This window comes from Rhipicephalus microplus, chromosome 9 (assembly GCF_043290135.1).
Source record: "Rhipicephalus microplus isolate Deutch F79 chromosome 9, USDA_Rmic, whole genome shotgun sequence".
In the NCBI taxonomy this organism is placed as follows: Eukaryota; Metazoa; Arthropoda; class Arachnida; order Ixodida; family Ixodidae; genus Rhipicephalus; species Rhipicephalus microplus.
The window spans coordinates 8,530,774-8,550,310 of record NC_134708.1 but is presented as its reverse complement, the minus strand read 5'-3'; the positions used below and the strand labels follow the sequence as shown (position 1 = coordinate 8,550,310).

Here is a 19,537-nt window from a genome sequence, read left to right as displayed (position 1 = left end):
GATAGATAAATAAATAAATAGATAGATAGATAGATAGATAGATAGATAGATAGATAGATAGATAGATAGATAGATAGATAGATAGATAGATAGATAGATAGATAGATAGATAGATAGATAGATAGATAGATAGATAGATAGATAGATAGATAGATAGATAGATAGATAGACTTTGAACAACCCCGACGTTTCGCTACAATATGATGGAACGAAGATGAAAAAAAATGCTTTCTGGGCATGCACTTGACAAAACCAATTTTTTTATGGGGGTGAGGGGTGGGAAGGGACTTAATTGGGATGGTACATTAAAATAACTGTCCTTTTCGCCCGGTAGACAAAGATTTGATCTGCTGTACTTCGATTTAGGCCCACAATATTGATCCCGGCGCAGTCCCTTTCTGCGGGCCTCATAAGTGGATTGCGGAACGTAAAAGAGTTCATAATTTAATTAAGTCGGAAGGATTTGCAACGCTCGTGGTCATAGTGCCATCGAAAATCCTAAACGGCCTTGCATGAGTATATATTCCACAATATCAGCTCTTTCTTGAATTTCAGGAGTACACTTTTTGCGTGTGGCCACTGAAAATAAAGGTAATGCCCACGTGCCATCCTTAAAATCATACCAAAGTGCAGCGCTTTCATAAACGTTCGCGTTTTACATCGCTAAAACGAAGGCGCCAGCGCTAACTACGCAGTTGCTGTCGCAGAACTCGGGGGAAGCGTCTCGAACATGCCATGTTCGGCCGCAGCATGCTGGCGCGACTTTTTTTCTTGGCATTTTCTTTTCTACATCGCCAGTCGCGCCGATCGCCGTGATAACAACGGCGGCGTGCAACAGTGACGTCAGAACAGACTGACCAATGCGCGAATGAAGAAAATTTTCCAGGCATGTCGAACCGTGAGCCAAGCATCATGGGATTGTGATCCGCGTGGTCGGAGAGCGGCTTTCCGTGGCTTTGGACCGCCATTTTGCTTCCTTTTTTCGACCTTTGGTGGCGGTGTCTCGCTGAGCTTTGCGCCGCATCGCCGTCGTATCCCACACTGTGACAGAGGTTCGGCTTGACGTCTTGACGCCCGTGTTATCTTGCGTCTTCTACGTGGACTCTAGAAGAACTGGCTTTGACCTCCGGGCATCGAAAAAGTGAGGAACTTTTCGAAAAGCTTCGTGCCTGGCAAGCCTTCTGACACCGTCAATGTGTTCCGGTTGCTACCAGAGACTGCTCAGCATGCGCAAGAGTAGCTACCAGCTTCCTGCGGACATTTATTGCGACTCTGAAGTTCCTCCTGCACGATACTTCTGGCCCATGGTGCAACCGTCAAGACTGCATACACGTGACGCTCAGCGAATACTTCATACCTCGGCAAATTCGCTTCGTCACCATAGGCCTAATGCTAATGGCACCAGCGGTGACGCCAGAGAAGTGAGGCTGCAAGTCATGCCCGCCGTGGACTTATTTTTCGTTGTGCGCGTTTACCAACCGCCAGCGTCACCTGGACAAAACTTTGATTCATGGTGGACACTTCTCCGTGGACCAGTGGGGCCATCCTTCTTCACGGAATGATTGGTCATCAACAAGTAAGATAGGGATTCCCCGAGCTCGCGAGGGTGGTCCGCAGCTTAAAGAGTATGTCAGTTGAGTTTCTCGAATTGGTATCCGCCAGGTATCCCGGTTACGGGGCTCGCTAAAGTTGCGCGAGGTTAGCTGCGTCGTAAAATTAAGCCCGAATCTTGGCCTGGGCGTGCTGCGGCCGCGTATCGGGTGTTCGCCATGACGAAATTTGAGAGGACGGAGCGCGTCGCTGGTGTGGCAGCACCGATATATAGCTTCAGGTTGAGCTCGCGGTTAGGCAGGCAGCTAACACTAGGCAGGGTAGCTTGATAGCCGTCCTCTTTCGATTTCGTCAGTGACATTTGCCCGTTCCGAATGTCGTTGTGACCTTGACCACTATTTCGCACTTAATTCGCCCGTGGTACAACTGTAGTTGGTTTTTTTTTTTTGTTAGGCGAAATGTGGTTTGAGGAAGCAAACGGCATGCGGAATAACCTCGTTAGCTCGATAGCTTTAATTGTTCGTGCTGCAAGACTTCAGGTTGCAGATCAGCGCTTCCGTCTGCAGCCAATGTGAGTTCTCGTCTTTCTTCATTCACTTGATTCGCGTGCGTGGGCAACGTTTGCCCGTTATTGTTGTGTACGCTCCTCGCTTGCTTTGTTGGACGCTCCGCCCGCTTTGGCCGAGTTCTCGAAGCACGGACAACGCACGCGTGCGAACCTTGCCACGGTGAGTACACCAGTTGCTCCAATTTTCCCGTTTCTAAAGAGGGCTTCTTGAATGTTTCAGATGCCTCGTCCCTGCGGTGTGCCGTATACATCAGGCCACGGCGAATTAATCGACCACCGTCACTTGAAGCCATCGTTGCAACGAGTATTGTCCAATTATTACGAGAGATGCCGATGAATATTCTGGGCAGGCGATGACTAGTTGATTTTGGCGTTTAACCATGCAGAGCCCCCAGATTTGGTGGCCGGCTGTTGCTGTAATATCGGGTCTTCTCCGTGACGGAATCGAAGAGGACTGGGTACGGGTGAGGGGGGCGCCGCAGGATATGGCAGGTGTCCTCTTTCGATTTCGACGGGGACACTGGTCCCGTTCCGAATGTCTTTTGTCAAGCGACCACGATTTCGTGTCGAGTAGCCCGCGCGAGATAGTGCGCTCGAGCGAAATGTGTTTTCGCGGAAGCAAATGGCATCCGGAATCGCCTTGCCTGCAGTTAATTAACTGCACGAAAGGGCGTTGTTCTTCTAACAAAGCGACCCAAGTTGATTTTGTTATCATGGCGCTATGCTTACTGTGCACTTTGAAGGTTTGCTTGCAGGCTTTTCATCGTGTCCTGCCGCCGCGCGCACATGTGAGGAGCGTTGCACACTAGTCTGGTGAGTCAAATGATTTTTTATTCCCAGTGTTTAACAAGCGACTTTTGCACCTTTTCAGGTACGCCAAGGCCTGCAGATCAGTTTCTGAACGTGCAGTGCACCGAAGACTGCCCAGCCTCGGTCCACGGGGAGATTGCTTCCAGCATCACTCGTCCTGTTGTCGTGTCCGCAGCAGTTCCACATTCAACCGTCGATGCTCCAGCCAGCACGCACGTCAATGAACCTCACGGCCTGCTCTTGGTAAATAGCACTTCATCACGACTTCTACAACAGCTGTGCTTACAATTGCATTGCTGTGTCACCGCTACTCGTTGCAGCTTTCCTCCTGCCGTCTTGCATCGCTACCCGTGACAAGGACATGGAGCTCTCCCTTACAGTTTACTTTCAAAGCTATCGGTTCCCGGGATCATCTTGGGCATCAGAAATCCTATGGTCGAACCTTTGGGCATTTTCTCACCGCTTCGCTGTTGGCGTGATCCTGGCCGGTGGAAAAGGGATGCTTCCCTTGGAATTCCCTTGGTAGGTGTTACATTCACGCGACGCTTACTGCTGCTGCGTTTACTTGTGCTTAACAACTTCCCGCGTTTCGTTGCAGCTTACCTGTGCCTTTTACTTCTCTACCCGTGGCAAGGCCAAGGAGCTCGATCCTGCACATTGCTTTCAATGCTATCCGTTCCTGAGATCACCTTGGCCATCAATCTACACATGGCCGTACCCCTGGGCACTTTCGCACTGCTTCGCCGATGGCGTAATCTTGGCACTTGGAACACTGCTGCTACTCTTGCAAAAGGTGGGGGCAGGCTTTATTTTGCAAATCAACTCTATCATTGACACGTGAGGCGCGTAATTTAATGCTCCGTTCCGACTTGAAACATCCACACATCCGATGTGAATAGTGTAGTTTCACAGATTATCTTTTTTTTTAGATATTCTCAGTAATCGCCTATAACTTTGCATGTCTAAGCAGTCATTAGTAAATCTTGAGTGTTTCTCGGGTTGTCACAACTTTAATTTTGGCACTCTAATGTGCCTTATTGAAACCGTTTTTATTAAAGGTCTGTGTTTGGTAAATAAAAATGAGGCGAGTTTTTTTTTTTTCATTTAGGGGTTTGTTAGTGACAGCCTTTGAACTAACCACTTACTTTAGAACTGCTATACAGCACTGCTTACTACTTAGCACTTCTACAATAAGAGAAGGCGTGGGAAAAAGGGCGCAGTATATCAAGGCAACACCAATTGAATGTCATTCTCCTTTGGGTGCAAACATGTGCTCTTTGCTGCTCCTTGCAGGGAACATTACGCCTGTGTTATCTAGCTTAGCGATATTCGTGCTCTTCGCTGTAGCTGAAGGTTGGAATGAGAGCACTATAAGTGTACGTAACCGCTTTTTCTCTAATTATGCGTGTTTCCATGTGCCCCTATATATTATAAACATTCAGATTTTTAAGTGACTTCAGGGCAATGCAACGTCTTAGCTTTTCTCCTTAGCTTTGCTCTCAACAGATGCAAGATTGGACGCCGAACATGAACAATCGACAAACCCGTCATCAGTGAACGACAAACTCCTTGTTAGTGAATGTGATTAACCGTAAAGCTGCAGAAATAGTGTGAATAATGTTAAAGAAAGAAACGTACACTACGGTAAAATTTTACAATATACTCCATGAAAAAAGAACCTAAATCAGAGTATTGGCAAATATGGCAGATGTCCGTGGAGCGAACGCTTCGTCAAGTGAACAGCTGCCTTCTTGAAGTTCACTTGCAGAAACGGTGGCTGAATGGTAGTGTGGCTGAGTGTCTTCGCATTTTCGGCATTGTACTAACACGCATTTCGCATGTCGTTTCAGGATCGCAGCGTGTGTTGTCGCTCGTGGCGCGCTACAGAAGATCGGTACGGCCCACTCTTGACATCGGTAACATTTGTGTGCCACTGCCCCCAAGAGCGACTTCGTCCGCCCGCCTGATGGTTCTATACCGGGATCTCCGGACAAGCCTTCGTACGGGACTTGGTTGGTGTCCTCCACAGCGTGTGGGTGTTCTCCTGAAACGCTGCAGTCATCCTCACTTGACCATCTATGGAATGCTCCTGTGTATTTTTTTTTCTTTAACCTACAGAAAATGATGTAAATAGTTCAGCGCAGCAAGCTGCCCTATAAAGAATTGTTCACTTCAACCAATAGATGGCGCACATAACTGTTACAATAGGAATTCGAAGAGTAAAAAGACGTCACGTGCTTTAAATTCCTGTCACCTGTAAATGTTTGATAGAGAGGGTAAGGACAATAATTTACATTGCGTGCTTTTATAGAGTAGACAGATGGTGACTACGTGATTGATATAGCGCACTTTCGTTTGCTCACTACATTTAAGTTCGCTACTGCTTTCCAGTCGTCTTGTTGAGTTGCGAATAGATCGAACTTACTTTTTCACTGCAGGTTGTTCTACATCATGGTTTAAATACTTGGTGTCCCTGGCAAATAATTAGTGAATCTTTGAGAACTATGGAATTTTTTGTCGGCCATACTGGTTGTATGGGGCACCAAAGTTATCGTTCGCCATTTCCTACAGGCATACGTCTTAAGAACGGTTAAAGAATCTGTATTTTTCCAAGGTTGGTATCAGGGTGTTTTCGTTTAATGAGCTGACTTCTTCAAAATTATTCGATTAGTATGAGTAGCTCTTCTGGCCTTTGCCTGAGGTTCAAACTTGGGAAGTTTAATTCGAACTCATTAGCACGAAATTAAGTGTTGCAGAGGTCGAAGCCCGTTGGGCTTTCTTCCGGCGTTGAAACTTGCCCATCAGTCAGCGAACTGATTTGCACAGAATTCGTCGTGTTGCACTAGAAGTCCGTTTGGTTTTGTCCCGATGCTTGATACTTGGGTAGTTGACCTTGAGGCTGGCTATAACCAATCAATCAATTTCGTGCAAAAACTTTGTGAAGAAGCGTTCGAAGCAGACATTTAGTTCTGGTCCAATAGTTTAATGGATCGCAGTTGTTTCGTCCATTCAGATAAATTGTTTTCGGACTTCTCTTGCCAAGAGCAAGTGTTTCATAAAATTTCTCGGTTCCCATATTCTCCTTGTGCCCACAAAGATGTAGTTTCAAGCGGCAAATCGGGTTGCATCCTTTGGTGAAGAACCGACAATGTCGTGCGACGCGTTGCGGTAGTCTAACTCGTATAGTGGTCACTATCTTTCCATATAACACCCTCATTGGAATTGGTCACTGAGCGTGTTCATTAAGCCTTGACTGGTTGACTAATATGAGTGATTTATCCATTGAACTGACATAATCTATAATCATCCTTATGTGTGATCAGTTCAAGTACTCGTTTTCTGTTTTCCTGCAGATGAACCTTTTTTTTTTGTTGGCCGCGATGTTTTTATACTTGGTCTACCTTTATTTTCATATCGCTAAGACAAATTCAGAGCTTCAACACGCCACTGCATAAGTGCACAATGTGAATAGGTGGGGAAGGGGCGGGTGTCCTCTCCAACGAACTTTGTCGTCAAGGCAAAGGCTAGCATTTTTCGACTCGCAATAAAACTGGTTCGTGGTGCTAACCCGTAGTGATCGCATAGCTTAGCCAGTGTACCCGAGTCATTTCGCTTCGATGGATGTGGAAAAGCGTCTGCTTCGACGTGTCATGCTTTTCAGTTTGTGTGTTTACTCCAATATTAAATAAATGCATTAAAATTTAAGGTCCTTGCGCCATGGAACGTAGCAGAATTTGTTGCTATCAAAGATGCCACGCTCTCTCGGGCATGGGTCAGTGCATATTTTCCTCGAGATGTCGCAGCGTGAACCTGTCTTGTGTTGCATTCATGTCAACTGTTCGCAAGTCGGACAGGTTCTCCGTTGTGACTGTATGTTAATCGCCTACATTGCCACAAGGACGTCATGGCTCGCGCCACAATAACCCTCAAATTAACCATGCATATAATTTGGATGTATTATCAAATATTCTGTTTCCACGACAACAAGCTCAAATGACTGTTTGAAAAGGAAATAAAGTGATCGAAGTCTTCAGTGAATTGCTATGTGGTCTACACTATTCCGAGTACTTCGGCTTTCCTTTTACTCGGCGGTTCCATTTCAACGAAATCTACAAGTGCGGTAAGTATTCTTGTTTTTTTGCGTTCAGAACACGCCTACAAATGTAAAAAAAAAAACATTTTGCTCAAGTCAACAGACCTTCAATTCAGATCGATAGGCCTAGAGAAGAGTGAATTGGTAGGGTGCACTAACTTATTTTTCCCTCCCACCCGCTTCGGAAAATGATGGCTGTGTGTAGCCGCGTTACTATGCGTTACTATATGTTACGGCAAGTTGTTCATTAGATGCCTGGGAGCCCGCTATAGAGAGTGATCTGAAGTGCCGCAAGGATTAACCGTAGAAGAACTATATTAGAGCCGTAAGTGCGCCCTGCTTTTAAACCACTGCAAAGCGCTCGCATTGGGACGAAAGTTCAAATTGCGTGTTAAATGTCTATGCATTAACACGCAATTTGAATTTTTTGTTTGGCCTGAACAACACTGGTACAGCGCATAAGTTGCACGCACGTTAATAAAGTGCTGACCGGGCTAGTTGGTTGTGCATACTTAGGGTTCACAGTGCGAAAAAAAAAAAACGCGCACGGCCGCGGACAGGAAACCGATGGCACATCGTAAAGAACAGAACGACAAGAGGGCAGAGCGTTGGCTTACAACATGAGCGTTTATTCCGTGTGAACGAATATATACGCCTTGAAAAGGGGAACAGAAAGGCAGACGAAGGTAAGGGAGGCAATGCACGTGCGTCTCGACTAGTACATGTAACTGCGAAGTTCAATCACGAAGATAATTTATCTCCAGTTGGTTAGTAGATGGACGGTGTGCTTACACATGATGGCCCAATGAAATGAATCGTGGACACTTCATAAATCTCCCGAACAGGCGAGACAAGCGCTTGTCACGTCTCTTTTCTGTACGTGGCCGCTTATTTTTTTAGCGGAGCTAAGCTTAAGTTTTCACGCACGGGAAGGCAATGAAAAGATTTTAGCAGCGTTGATGCAGCCGTCCAGAGCTCTGTCCGCGACCACGTGATAGAAATACTATGCAATAGACGTATCTGGAGTGATTGTTCAGGAGAGCCGTGTCAAAAAGCCTGAAGAACAACCATCCAGCGATACTTCTAGGCCATCGCCGATAACGAAGCGGGACGAGCAAGCCAGGTAAGAGTGGATGTTCTCGATCTGCATTCCTGCACCGTTGTCGGCATGCTGCTGTGGTGTGCCACGGTTCATCAGTGGCTGCTGACCCAAGGGTCGTGGGATGGATTCCGGCCGAGGCAGCTTCATTTAAAAAAAAAAAAGCAAAACGGTAGAGATCCGTGTATTGTGCGATACCAGTGCACGTTAAAGAACACCAGATAGTTAAATTTTAGTAGCCGCCCACAAAGGTGTCTTTCATAATCATATTGGGGGTTTTAGAACGTGAAACCCCAGATATTATGAAGCGTCTTGCGGAAACCAGCCGGAGCCACACAAAGCTAATAGCAGTGATTTACTCACTCTGACTGCCGGTGTATGTTATTGTTAGTGAGATAGTAATTAACTCACAGCACATCTGTTGTTCCGTTCTGACGAGAACACAGACCGTTCTCACAAAGTGATTGCAGTCGGATAAAATGCCCCAGAGTGTCGCTGCATCGCCGTGCCATCACCGGCAAGTGCTCTGTTAATCGTGAAAACGTCAACAGTAAGACGTATACGGACAAACGACTTCTGTAGTGATGTCACTGTATTAGGCTTAATGCAGTTGCACACCACCCGACAAATCGAAACCGCAAGTGTGGATAGATTCAGTAGCGGTATTGCAGAAGTGGGCTGGACCCAACGCTCAAAATACGGAGACTGCGAGGGTCAAGACCATCAATTATGAGGGGAACAGATTCCGCCGGTTGGCCTATATTTCTTGCAGATCAGTAATGATCACAAGGCAAGCGTCACAAGTCAATCTGTAAGCCTAAACATGATGAGAAGTCATGACGCGGCCGTTAATGCATTAGGACGACCATCTAGGTAAGAGCCATCCTCGTCATCCTCTACCCCCCCCCCCCCAAGTTGTCTTGCATTATATCAGAGATCAGATGCATTGCAAGCTTCCTGCACTTCGCCGTGCCCCCGCGATCTTCCCACATTTGGCCAAGCGACGGTAACGTCCCCACATGACGTCCCAACGTGACGTCTAGTGACGTCATGATGGCAATAAACACATTGGCGATCTGTGCCGTCATACACTTGCACTTAAATTATCAATGCCTGTTCTCGTCATTCCTGGGGAAATCGTCGTTCCTGAGCAGGTATAAGATGTCGATCACCTGTATAGCGTGTACCCGCCTACCGCGATTCGGGGTATACGGGTATGTGGCACACGTGTCTGCAGGTAAGTGCTTGAGGACGTATGCGACGGAATTCTCAAGTGACTCACGTCTTGACCAGACAGTCGTATATATTTGTTAAATACCTTTAGATAGATAGATAGATAGATAGATAGATAGATAGATAGATAGATAGATAGATAGATAGATAGATAGATAGATAGATAGATAGATAGATAGATAGATAGATAGATAGATAGATAGATAGATAGATAGATAGATAGATAGATAGATAGATAGATAGATAGATAGATAGATAGATAGATAGATAGATAGATAGATAGATAGATAGATAGATAGATAGATAGATAGATAGATAGATAGATAGATAGATAGATAGATAGATAGATAGATAGATAGATAGATAGATAGATAGATAGATAGATAGATAGATAGATAGATAGATAGATAGATAGATAGATAGATAGATAGATAGATAGATAGATAGATAGATAGATAGATAGATAGATAGATAGATAGAAAGTGCGTTGCAGTTTACTGAGAAATCCTTCCCATCTGAAAGCCGTTAACTATGGCATTCTGTATAAAGATTACGTTTTTATTTCTACTTTTCATCTACTTGCTCACTTCAGATAGGTATGTGTACATAAAACCTGCACATGGATGAACAAATAAGCTAGAAAACCAATTATATGTATTAATGCTACAAACTGAAGTCTGCAGGGAAATTTGTATCAAACTCTATAATTACGATATGAGGACTTTGAACGTTCAATTGAAGAGCCGCTTGTATTCAAGTTCATCGATTCATAACTGAACAATTACATAAATACGGCTATAAAATCATTTTTTTCCGCAGTCAATATCAGGCTAGGTCGTTTCACACACACTGAAGGCAAAGTCTCTTGATTCCTTGATATACGCGGGTAATACGTATAGCAGGCGCTTGCTGTAGAAGGAGAGCTACTGCCACAAGCACTCGTCGTAGGCGCTGCTGGTGTTAAACTTCTTGTTGAAGAAGTTCATCAACGTCTTGAGATAGCGCACGCGCGAGTAGGCGCCGTCTCCGCAGACGTTTCCCGGGTCGTCCAAGTTTGCGTCGTACACGGCCAAGCCGTACTTCTCCTCGACTACGAGCTTCTTGCCCCTGCACAGCTGCGTACAAAAACGGGAGAGCCATTGTCAGATGGACTCGTGAAAAAGCATCGCGTGAACACATCCCACTCCTGGCGCGGTGACAGGAAGCTCCTAATGTTCGAGGTAAAACATCGGTTGTCTGATATAAGCTAGCCCACCGTGCGAGCCAAAAGTAAGCTACGAAACGCCCGAGTTTCGTAGCTTACTTATAGTTTCGTATATAGTGGTGGTGCCGCCACCGGCGTTGCGCCTTAGTTCTTGCGCTGTTGTTTGCACATGGTGTGTGACAGGCTGTGGTTCGACTGTACTTCGTCTGCACCAGAGAAAGACCTAGCGCCAGCCAAGAAGGCCACGTTAGGCCCCTGCAAAATTAACCAGATTCATTGTTTCTTAAGCTTTGAAACTCCTTCGTTTTATTTTTTTCTAGTGCAAGCGTCGTCTGTCATGAATACACACGTGAATTCTGCCGCTTGTACGTTGTTACGAGATGGCGCTGAAGAACTATATGAAATGTTTCTAGTACCACATCAAAATCAGTTTTCATCAAAGACGCGGAATCTCCGGAACAAAAATGTCGCTGGAAAATCGTGGGAAGTTTGTTTTAACTCTATAACGAAATCCGTTTACTGTATACAGAACACCAACAGAGCACCACGACCGACAAACGCGAACGGGAGCGAGCCTAATGTCCCGAATACGGCAAAACATCAGCGCTTTTTGTCGTCGTGTTCTAGCGTTTTTCAATGGGTAAACGCTATAACCTAATTCTGAATAAAAAAAGGGTAAGCTGAAAATTGGAGGACGCTATGACCTTTGACTCGAAGAGTGCAGTTCTATGGCTATAGTGGGCCCCATGAGTATCCACTTCCATAGCCTCTCTTGGCATCTCAGCGCATGCGTCGAACTTGTCACAAGGAAACGAACGCCCCTGTGCCTAACATAGGCTGTTTCAGGCTATCCTATAGAATGCCTACTGCAAGTACAGTTGTTAGGCGCCACAATTCTTTTTTTACGAACCGTTGAAGGGCCCTTGCGTCCATATAAGTCAACATGCGAACCTCATATCTGCTCAGTATGTTCTTACTTTTGCTGGCGATGGTTTTCAGATATGTCTGAGTGCATTGTAATGGGTGGATCATAAAACACCCACTCGTCGCGTTGCGCAATTCAGATGTTTGATGCCTGATGCGATTCTATCCGCGCAACATCATGAGACTCCTCCCGCTTCATGGCACTCATAAAGCATGCGTTTGTTTGTTTTTTTTTTCTGAAGCAGTTTCAAGGAATGGCGCCGCTCTTTTGTAAAACACCAGCTTGCCACGCAGGAGGTCTGGGTTTTTCAACAGAAGCAAACATTTTTATTATGTATTTTATTTGCGTCTCTGGATTTTTTTTGGTCACGTACAACTGACTTTCCACTCATTGCTAAGCTGCTGGCGCCGACACCGGAACTTCTGCGAAACGGACTCCTTAACGCTATCACGTTAAAATATAGGAGAGGAACCAAAACAGAAAAGCCAGTCGATGCTTGAGAACGTAGGTGGGAAGGGGGGAGGGGGGGGGGTCGCTAGAGCAAGCGCCGTGAGCTTTGATTCTAAGGCGTGGTCGCGATCGCTGGCACGCGCTCTATCTCGGCAAGCATCGGCGCCCGGCTCTTGTACCCTTCTATAGGTGCTGCGCTCTACACACGAAAAGACTGTGCAAAAAGAGCATCACTCCATGGAGCGTCCGCGTTCTCTTACTCTTAAAACTTGGAAGCGCGAAATCGGCGAGGACAGAAAGGAACACCGATACACTGGACAATGCTACCTGCCCTGTCTATCTGTGTTGCTTCCTGTCTTCGTCGATTTTGCAATTCTAGTTTTAATATTGTGAACCAACAAGCCCAGCAACGCAGTCTTTAAAGCGTGCTCTCATACGGCACCATTTTGCTGCGGTTGCGTAGCCATAAGGAGGGGAAGTTCAACGCCTCTTGGTGGTATCATCTTGGCTGAACAGCGCACGCGGAACGAGGACGGAAGAAAGAACACAGACAAGCGCTCCCTCTTAGTGGGCTGGTTTAGCCCCCTGAAAATTTTCAATTGTGCTTGCGAATATATATATACGCCAACATACAGACTCACGCCCCAACATACGTAAGGTACGGTTAAACCCTAGCTCTTCTCCCCACCCCCGAAAATCATTTCTGGCTACTCCACTGCTTTGTAGTTATGTGATGACGGGTTCAAAAGAGTTTCCTGTCAGTCTCATTTTGTATAATGTTACAATTTGTTGCTATCGCACCCACTGCCTCGCCATGGCGGTAAAACTGATGTGTTTGCCCTGTTCCAGACTTCCTCTAGTGTCTTGCCTCCCCCCCCCCCCCACCACCACTTTATTTTTTATTTTATTTTTTTGCCGATGAACAGCTCAACCTCAAGCCGCTTTTTAAACCATCCTAAAGAGAGCTTTAGAATATGGCAACGCAACCTTAGCGTTAGTGTCTGTCACCGCTGCGCACACGTTTTACGCTATCCTCTTGGATGCGCACATTAAGCATCGTACCCAACGAACTATCTTTGCGTACCCAATATGACGGACTTCGGACTAACGAAAAACGGCTGTATACAGGAACTACGGAGTCTAGCTATCTTGTGTTCAGTGGTCAAACGAACTAAACCGCTTGATCAGCTTATAGCGCGTAATGCGCACCAGGCCTCACCTTCACCCGAAACGATTTCTCGTTGTCGTACGTGGCGATCCTCTGGATCTTCGTGTTGGCGTAATACGCACCGGTGGGATTCTCCTCGCGGAAAGCCGCCGACCAGTCTTTGTTCCGACAGACCTGGGTGCCAGATAATACGAGGAAAAAAACAAAAGAAAAAATTTCACAGACCTGCGCTCAGTTCTCCAGTAAGGGTGGAGGGAAGGGGAATCCCCGATGCCCCATTATCCCTCCACACGTCGAATATCGTAGAAAACAAGCTTCGAAATTGATATATGCAAAATACGAAAATGGAGCGATGACGTACGTGGTTCACACAACGGCTCGCCTTTAGTCCCCGGTTTTCTGGGACAAAGGTTGCAAGTTAACCGTTGCAAGTTGCAAAGAGCCAAAAGACATGGTGCAGTGTTGGCGTCATTTTCATCACCGGAAACACGTTGCAACTGATATTAAGCGGAATTGCACATATTCTACGGCACGTGTATAAATGCCGACGCGCGTCACCGCTTGTCGGTGGGTCGATGGCCGATGCTCTGTTCGCCGATATCAGTGCAGTGTGTTGATGTAATCTGACCTTCAATTTACCAGCTGCAGGTCTAGCGAAATACAGTTTCATCCTGGGCATAAAGACTTCTGTATTCGTCAACGTCACGGCCACGTGACGATATAATACATAAAGGGGTAGTACAGGTAATAAGGGTGAGGAGCAGTGGTGTGAGGAGAAGGGGATAGGGCGCCAGGGCATCATACAGTTTTTTTTTTTTCCCCGCCATGGACGCTGAGCAGGCCGCTCGTTTGGAGCGTCGCCGATGTGCAGGTGATTTAATGTTCTGCGCTTCCTTCAACCGTGAGTGCAACTTCCTCGTCTCATTTGTCTTGACCCGGTAATTTCTCGGTGGTCCGTATACGGACCACATTAATGAAACGCTAAGGGCTGGGCTTGTGGTTGTTAACCAAACAAGACTAACGGTGTGAATTTATCAAGGGAAAACTAAATCTTTGTCATTCCTTTGTACTGTACTCGGAAGGTTAGTGTTTAGAATAGATTGCGAACGCTTTAGAGTACTACACTATTGGGAGAGCCAGGGGGGGGGGGGGGAAGAAAAAGAAGGGCTTAACGGTTTAGAGATAGCAGAAAGCCATCCTATGGGCCTCACACTTAATGAGGCCGTATTGACAAAAACTATAGGGCTCAAAAGATCATTACGGCAGAAGCGGTGCTCTTAGTATGGTGGCACCACGTCATTGATCACGCAACGCAGGAAAGCCATACTGATACTGGTCTCAGCCAAAAGACCATTGTGTTTACAGGAAGTGTTCAACACTTTTGAGTACTTGGTACCCGACTATGGGAAAGCAGAAAGCCGTTCCGGTGAAGCTGGGCTAGCTCAGCGGAATTGTGTGTTCAGAAAAAGTCGCTAACGATTGAGAGTAATAAGTATATGGGAGAGCATAAAGCTGTCGCATGAGCCTCACACTTGATTAGGCCCCGTGGTACAACAGATGTCAACTTCCGAAGCGACGCATTGCTGGTGATGAACGTTGCAAAACGAAGTCTCGCGCTGTCGCGAACTTGTTCGAGAGCGGCGCGATCACCTCATACGTACGCACGCACGCATCTCATGCGTGCGTGCGTAACGCGATACGTTCACGTTGCGGTCTGCGCATGCGCACTACGCAGAACGTGGCGTCCTTACGTACGCAACGCCGCCCCGTACGCAGCGTACGCAGTACTGCAACTCTCTAATTATACGTTGCGTACGCTGCAAGTGAAGCGTGCAACGACACTTTTAGTTCAGCGTACCTTGATGCGTTTCACTCAACTAGATAAGCCGTATTCGAGATGCAAGGGTTTTGAATGCTTGTTAGCGCCACCCACGCTAGAAGTATGATATGTCCCAGTAACAACGTGGCCTCTGTGATCTGCGCAAAAAACACCCTGGCGGCCTGGGTAAGGGCCACCAGCGTATACAATTCAGGCCGTGTCGTTTGCTGTGAAGATTTTTGGCATCGTTCCTAGGTGCACTGAATGTGCACATTCACCTTTGTTGTTTTGACCTTGGCTGCGCAATGCTTCTGATCGGGCACGGCCACACTGGATCAACCCCTGTGTTCTATTCAGCGCTGCTGCAGATGAGGCTTATAGCGTACCCTGCAGGAAGTGTTCGCGCTCCAAGTATTCGTGGCCTTACGATTACTGCCGGCACATTTAGGTAGTGAAAGCTCGCACCAAGTCCAAGGCGTGTTCTGTTGCACCATGAATAAAAGTACGTACCAAGCTGCCGTTTTATTTACGGGTTCATTGGCCCAGACTGTTGACAGAAAAAGACGCGTTCCCGCACACAACCTATCGAAGACGATTCTCGAGGATTTTTGTGAAACGCCAGACGATTTCTTCCGAGTCATCAGGATGCCGAAACGCGCCGCTTGAATTCGTCCTGTCTGGCACGACAACATCGTCTTTCATTGTGAAGTGCACATGCCTTGCATCTGGTCCACTGCTGCTGTCTGCGTCGAACGCCACTGCTGCCACCATATACTCTCGTTCTGGTTTCTTCGAGGTCTCGCGAGAACGCAACGTAGTAAGCGTTGCGTTACGTATGCATGATCGATTTTCTGGCGTACGCGCGCATCTCTGAAATAGGTACGTTACGTACTGCACATGCGCAGTTCTCTCCCGTGGCAGTGCTGCGGACGTGGGCTCGCTACATACTCCCAACTAAAAGTGTCTATTATAACAAGACGTACCTAGCTTGCCATTATGAAAAGCCTCTACGCTTCATCTGGTTATACATTGAAAGTTTCGCAGCTTATATAAATAGCTTTATTGTAGTATGCACAATGAGAAATGCTATGTAAAAGAAATCAAGTTTTCATTTATCTTTTAAGCAAGACATCCCAACAATCTGAGGCGGACCACCGAGTTGCATAAAGCCGACACAGCGGGTTTCCGAGGTGCAAATGGGGTGGGTGGAGAGGGGGAAAAGTTTTGCAGGGAAAGAGAAAAGTTTGGTGAATTGACAAAACAAAACTGAATTCAAAGTCATGATTATTTTCAGCACACCATGTCACAATGCTACGATCAAACGTAGGTTACAAGCGAAAATACCATTTTAGGTCAAAATGGCCATATCGGCCTTCTTATCGGAAGTGATTACGAAAACAGAGGGTGTGTTTCTGATGTAGTGCCATGGGACATGTAATACTGTGCCGCATGCCGTAGATTGCAGACTACAATATAAAGATTGATTGATTGATATGTGGGGTTTAACGTTCCAAAACCACCATATGACTATGAGAGACGCCGTAGTGGAGGGCTCCGGAAATTTCGACCACCCGGGGTTCTTTAACGTGCGCCCAAATCTGAGCACACGGGCCTACAACATTTCCGCCTCCATCGGAAATGCAGCCGCCACAGCCGGGAATCGAACCCGCGACCTGCGGGTCAGCAGCCGAGTACCTTAGCCACTAGACCACCGCGGCGGGGCGACAATATAAAGAATATGCTTGGAATGATGACAATTAAATTCGTGATACGAATTTCTCACCAAGCCAGACAGCACATTTTTTAGTGTGAACAGGAAAAAAAGAAAGAACTAGCTGAGATAGCGCTTGGCCTGTGCATTGTCCTCTTCTCAGCTAGTTTTCTTTTTATCCTGTTCGCGATAAAAAAAAAAATATATGGCGTATGGGATACAACCATGGGCATCGGCAGGATTTTGTCGGGGGGGGGGGGGGGAGAGTGTTCGTGTATATTTCTTGAGGGGAGTCCTTTTGCTCCCACCTGCCGACAACCACGGATATAACACCAACTAGCCCGATAGGAAGTTCGACAGTGTTTTAATATTTCGCTGCTTACCAGGCCGATGTCAATGTACGGCGGCTCGTTGTCAGATAAGTAGGTGGCTGCCAGTATCTCGTACTTGGCATCCTTGGCGGGCGTGTAGTATCGGGCGCCGACTGTCGTCGAGAGGAAGAACCTGGTGTAACCGAGCTTCTGGTGGGGAAGCATCCCAAGAGCCCAGTGCGCCGTATCCTGGAAAATGGTCGATACACACGAGAGGCCCCACAAATAACGTACAAGCAATTTATTTTCATACAGCCAGTTCCTGCTGTGGTGCAGCACTTCGCGACATATCTGCAGTATTTGAGGACGCGTTCACGTAGCGCCATTTCTCGGCGGTAATATATCAGCGGCCTGTCGTAACTGAGTGTGACGTCACTTGCAACAAGCTAGATATAAAAAACTACCCTCGGTTCTACTCAGAATACTTACCTTATCATCCTAGTAAAATTATAGTCACACTAGAAACAGCTTGCATCCGCACAAGTCCGACAGAGAGAACGGCAGTTCTGTACAAAACACGTTCTACCCACTGCAGGAACCTCGTCAGCAGTTTTATGTCACCTTCATCGATGGAATAACATTCAAGGCAGGCAAACAAAAGAGAAACCTGGCTTCAAAACAGCATGGTCACACGTGCCAACAAAAAGATTCGCAGCATCCGCATTTCTGCCGAGCGTTCCGCCGAGACGGCTGACCCCCCTCGTCGTAGCGCCATCTATGAAGGTACCGCTGAAGCTGCTGGATAACTGATTACGGCCCGAACATTAGCTGTACGCGCTAGAATTGCGCTTTTTCACGCTTTGCGTGCAGTGTGTCAGCAACTGTATATTCTTACACCGTGCTGTCAGCTTCGCTGCTACTAAAGGTGCGAACACCATCATTACTTTGTAAAGTGCGTATCAAATTTGTCATTGAAGCCTTACACTAACATTTCTCACATTATGCTGTTTGGTACCGAGAGCTTTCTTGTGCTTTTCACTACGCGTATTACTTCACACGAGAAAAACAAAGAAAGAACTGTTTGCAGTGCTGCGTCACACTTTTGCGAGAAAATCGTTACTACCTAAAACATCAAGTTTGGAGAACACAGATGTGAGAATCTATCATTGAATGATCCCGGTCCTTTTAGGTTTCCAACCAAAAACAAACTGCATAAACGCCTTCCAGTAAGAAGAAATCTTCTATCTGAAACGCTGCAGAAATAATTCAAATTACAATATACATGAATTTTATTATTGTCCAGGCCCTTCAGAGCACTTGCCTAACGTCATTAGGGATAGGAATTCGTAGTATTTCTGTCGACACAGCCTTACGAAATGTGAGGCGCACGCGACGGCTTTTTTGCTCTCCCATAAGTACTCTGAATTGTTAACAACTTTTCTAAACAGAGGTTGTCGCCACGACCTCATCAAGTGTGAGGCCCATGGGACAGCTTTATGCTCTCTCATAATATTATACCTCGTACTCTAAATCGTTAACAACTTTTTCTAAACACGGCCTATAGCTGAGTGCGTAGCCTAGTGCCTTAAAGTGTCCACAGTTTAGTCAAAACACACAGAGCACCACGTATCCCACATCGTTAGACACTTTTTTAAACGGTGTTGGAATGGTTTTCTGCTTTCCTAAAATAGAGTACCATGTACTCTTAATCATTAAACACTTTTCATATACACACCTCTACTACGGTTCTACACCTTCACTTTACCCTGAGAGTCGCTGTATAAAATGACGTCAAAGTCGCGATGTGCCCTGAAATCAGGGTGTTTTTCATGTCAGGCATTGAATAAGTAGAAGTTACTGCCTACGCCGATAGCGTATCGATATGTGTAGAACTTACGATTGGTTTGGTCGCATTTTCAGAGCTGTTTCACGAATAATCCACTTTCTCTGGAGCGTACTGGCACAAAAGCAAGGCGCTTCGCTTTGGAGCCTTCACAGACAATCTCCCAGTTGGAGTTCAATTCGCGGAGTGGGTTTAGTGGCCATCGAACAAGGGTTATTGCAAGTAGAGGATGGGAAGACGCGAGAGGCAAAGCGACGGACGTCATAGATACAAGCTCGGAATATAAGCTGTAACTCGCTGCGAGGGCGGTTGTGAAGAAGACGCAGGCGTATGACCATGCTTACTGTATACACCGCACACGTTGCGTTGGTGCCACGCAGTGTCATGCAGTGCCTCTGGACAGTCCTCGGAGCATTTATACCAAGGGCGTAACCAAGATGAAGGGAATGGAAGAACGTAATGCACGGCTTCTGCTATAAGATCATCATCATCATCATCATCATCATCGTCAGCCTGACCATGCATATTGCAGTACAAAGGCCTCTCCCATGTTCCACCAGTCAACTCGGCTCTGTGCTTGCTGCTGCCACTTTACACCTGTAAACTTCCTAATCTCATCTTCCCACCAAACACTGTGTCTCCCCTTCACCCGCTTACCTTCTCTTGTAATCCACTCAGTTACCCTTAATGACCAGCGGTTATCTAGCCATCGCGCTCCATGCCCTGCCCATTACCATTTCTTCTTGATCTCG

At 46.5% G+C, this 19,537-nt stretch overlaps 2 protein-coding genes across 2 annotated transcripts in view; one reads left to right on the top strand and one right to left on the bottom strand.

Moving 5' to 3' along the window:
- The first annotated feature begins 799 nt into the window (after nucleotides 1-799).
- LOC142771513 (uncharacterized) lies at nucleotides 800-6,967 on the top strand. Its single transcript, XM_075873065.1, has 5 exons — nucleotides 800-2,932; nucleotides 2,991-3,172; nucleotides 3,250-3,451; nucleotides 3,528-3,722; nucleotides 4,780-6,967. The coding sequence occupies exons 3-5, from the start codon at nucleotides 3,362-3,364 to the stop codon at nucleotides 4,894-4,896; spliced, it is 402 nt and encodes a 133-aa protein (XP_075729180.1). The 5' UTR covers nucleotides 800-2,932; nucleotides 2,991-3,172; nucleotides 3,250-3,361; the 3' UTR covers nucleotides 4,897-6,967.
- Nucleotides 6,968-10,336: 3,369 nt separating this feature from the next.
- Nucleotides 10,337-19,537, bottom strand: part of LOC142771250 (uncharacterized) — a 33,070-nt gene continuing 23,869 nt past the window's right edge. The window contains exons 10-12 of the mRNA XM_075872719.1: nucleotides 17,015-17,191; nucleotides 13,153-13,275; nucleotides 10,337-10,469 (exon numbers count right to left, since the gene is read on the bottom strand). Coding sequence (XP_075728834.1) covers nucleotides 13,155-13,275; nucleotides 17,015-17,191 — 298 coding nt within the window. The 3' untranslated portion in view covers nucleotides 10,337-10,469; nucleotides 13,153-13,154. The remainder of the gene's footprint in view (nucleotides 10,470-13,152; nucleotides 13,276-17,014; nucleotides 17,192-19,537) is intronic.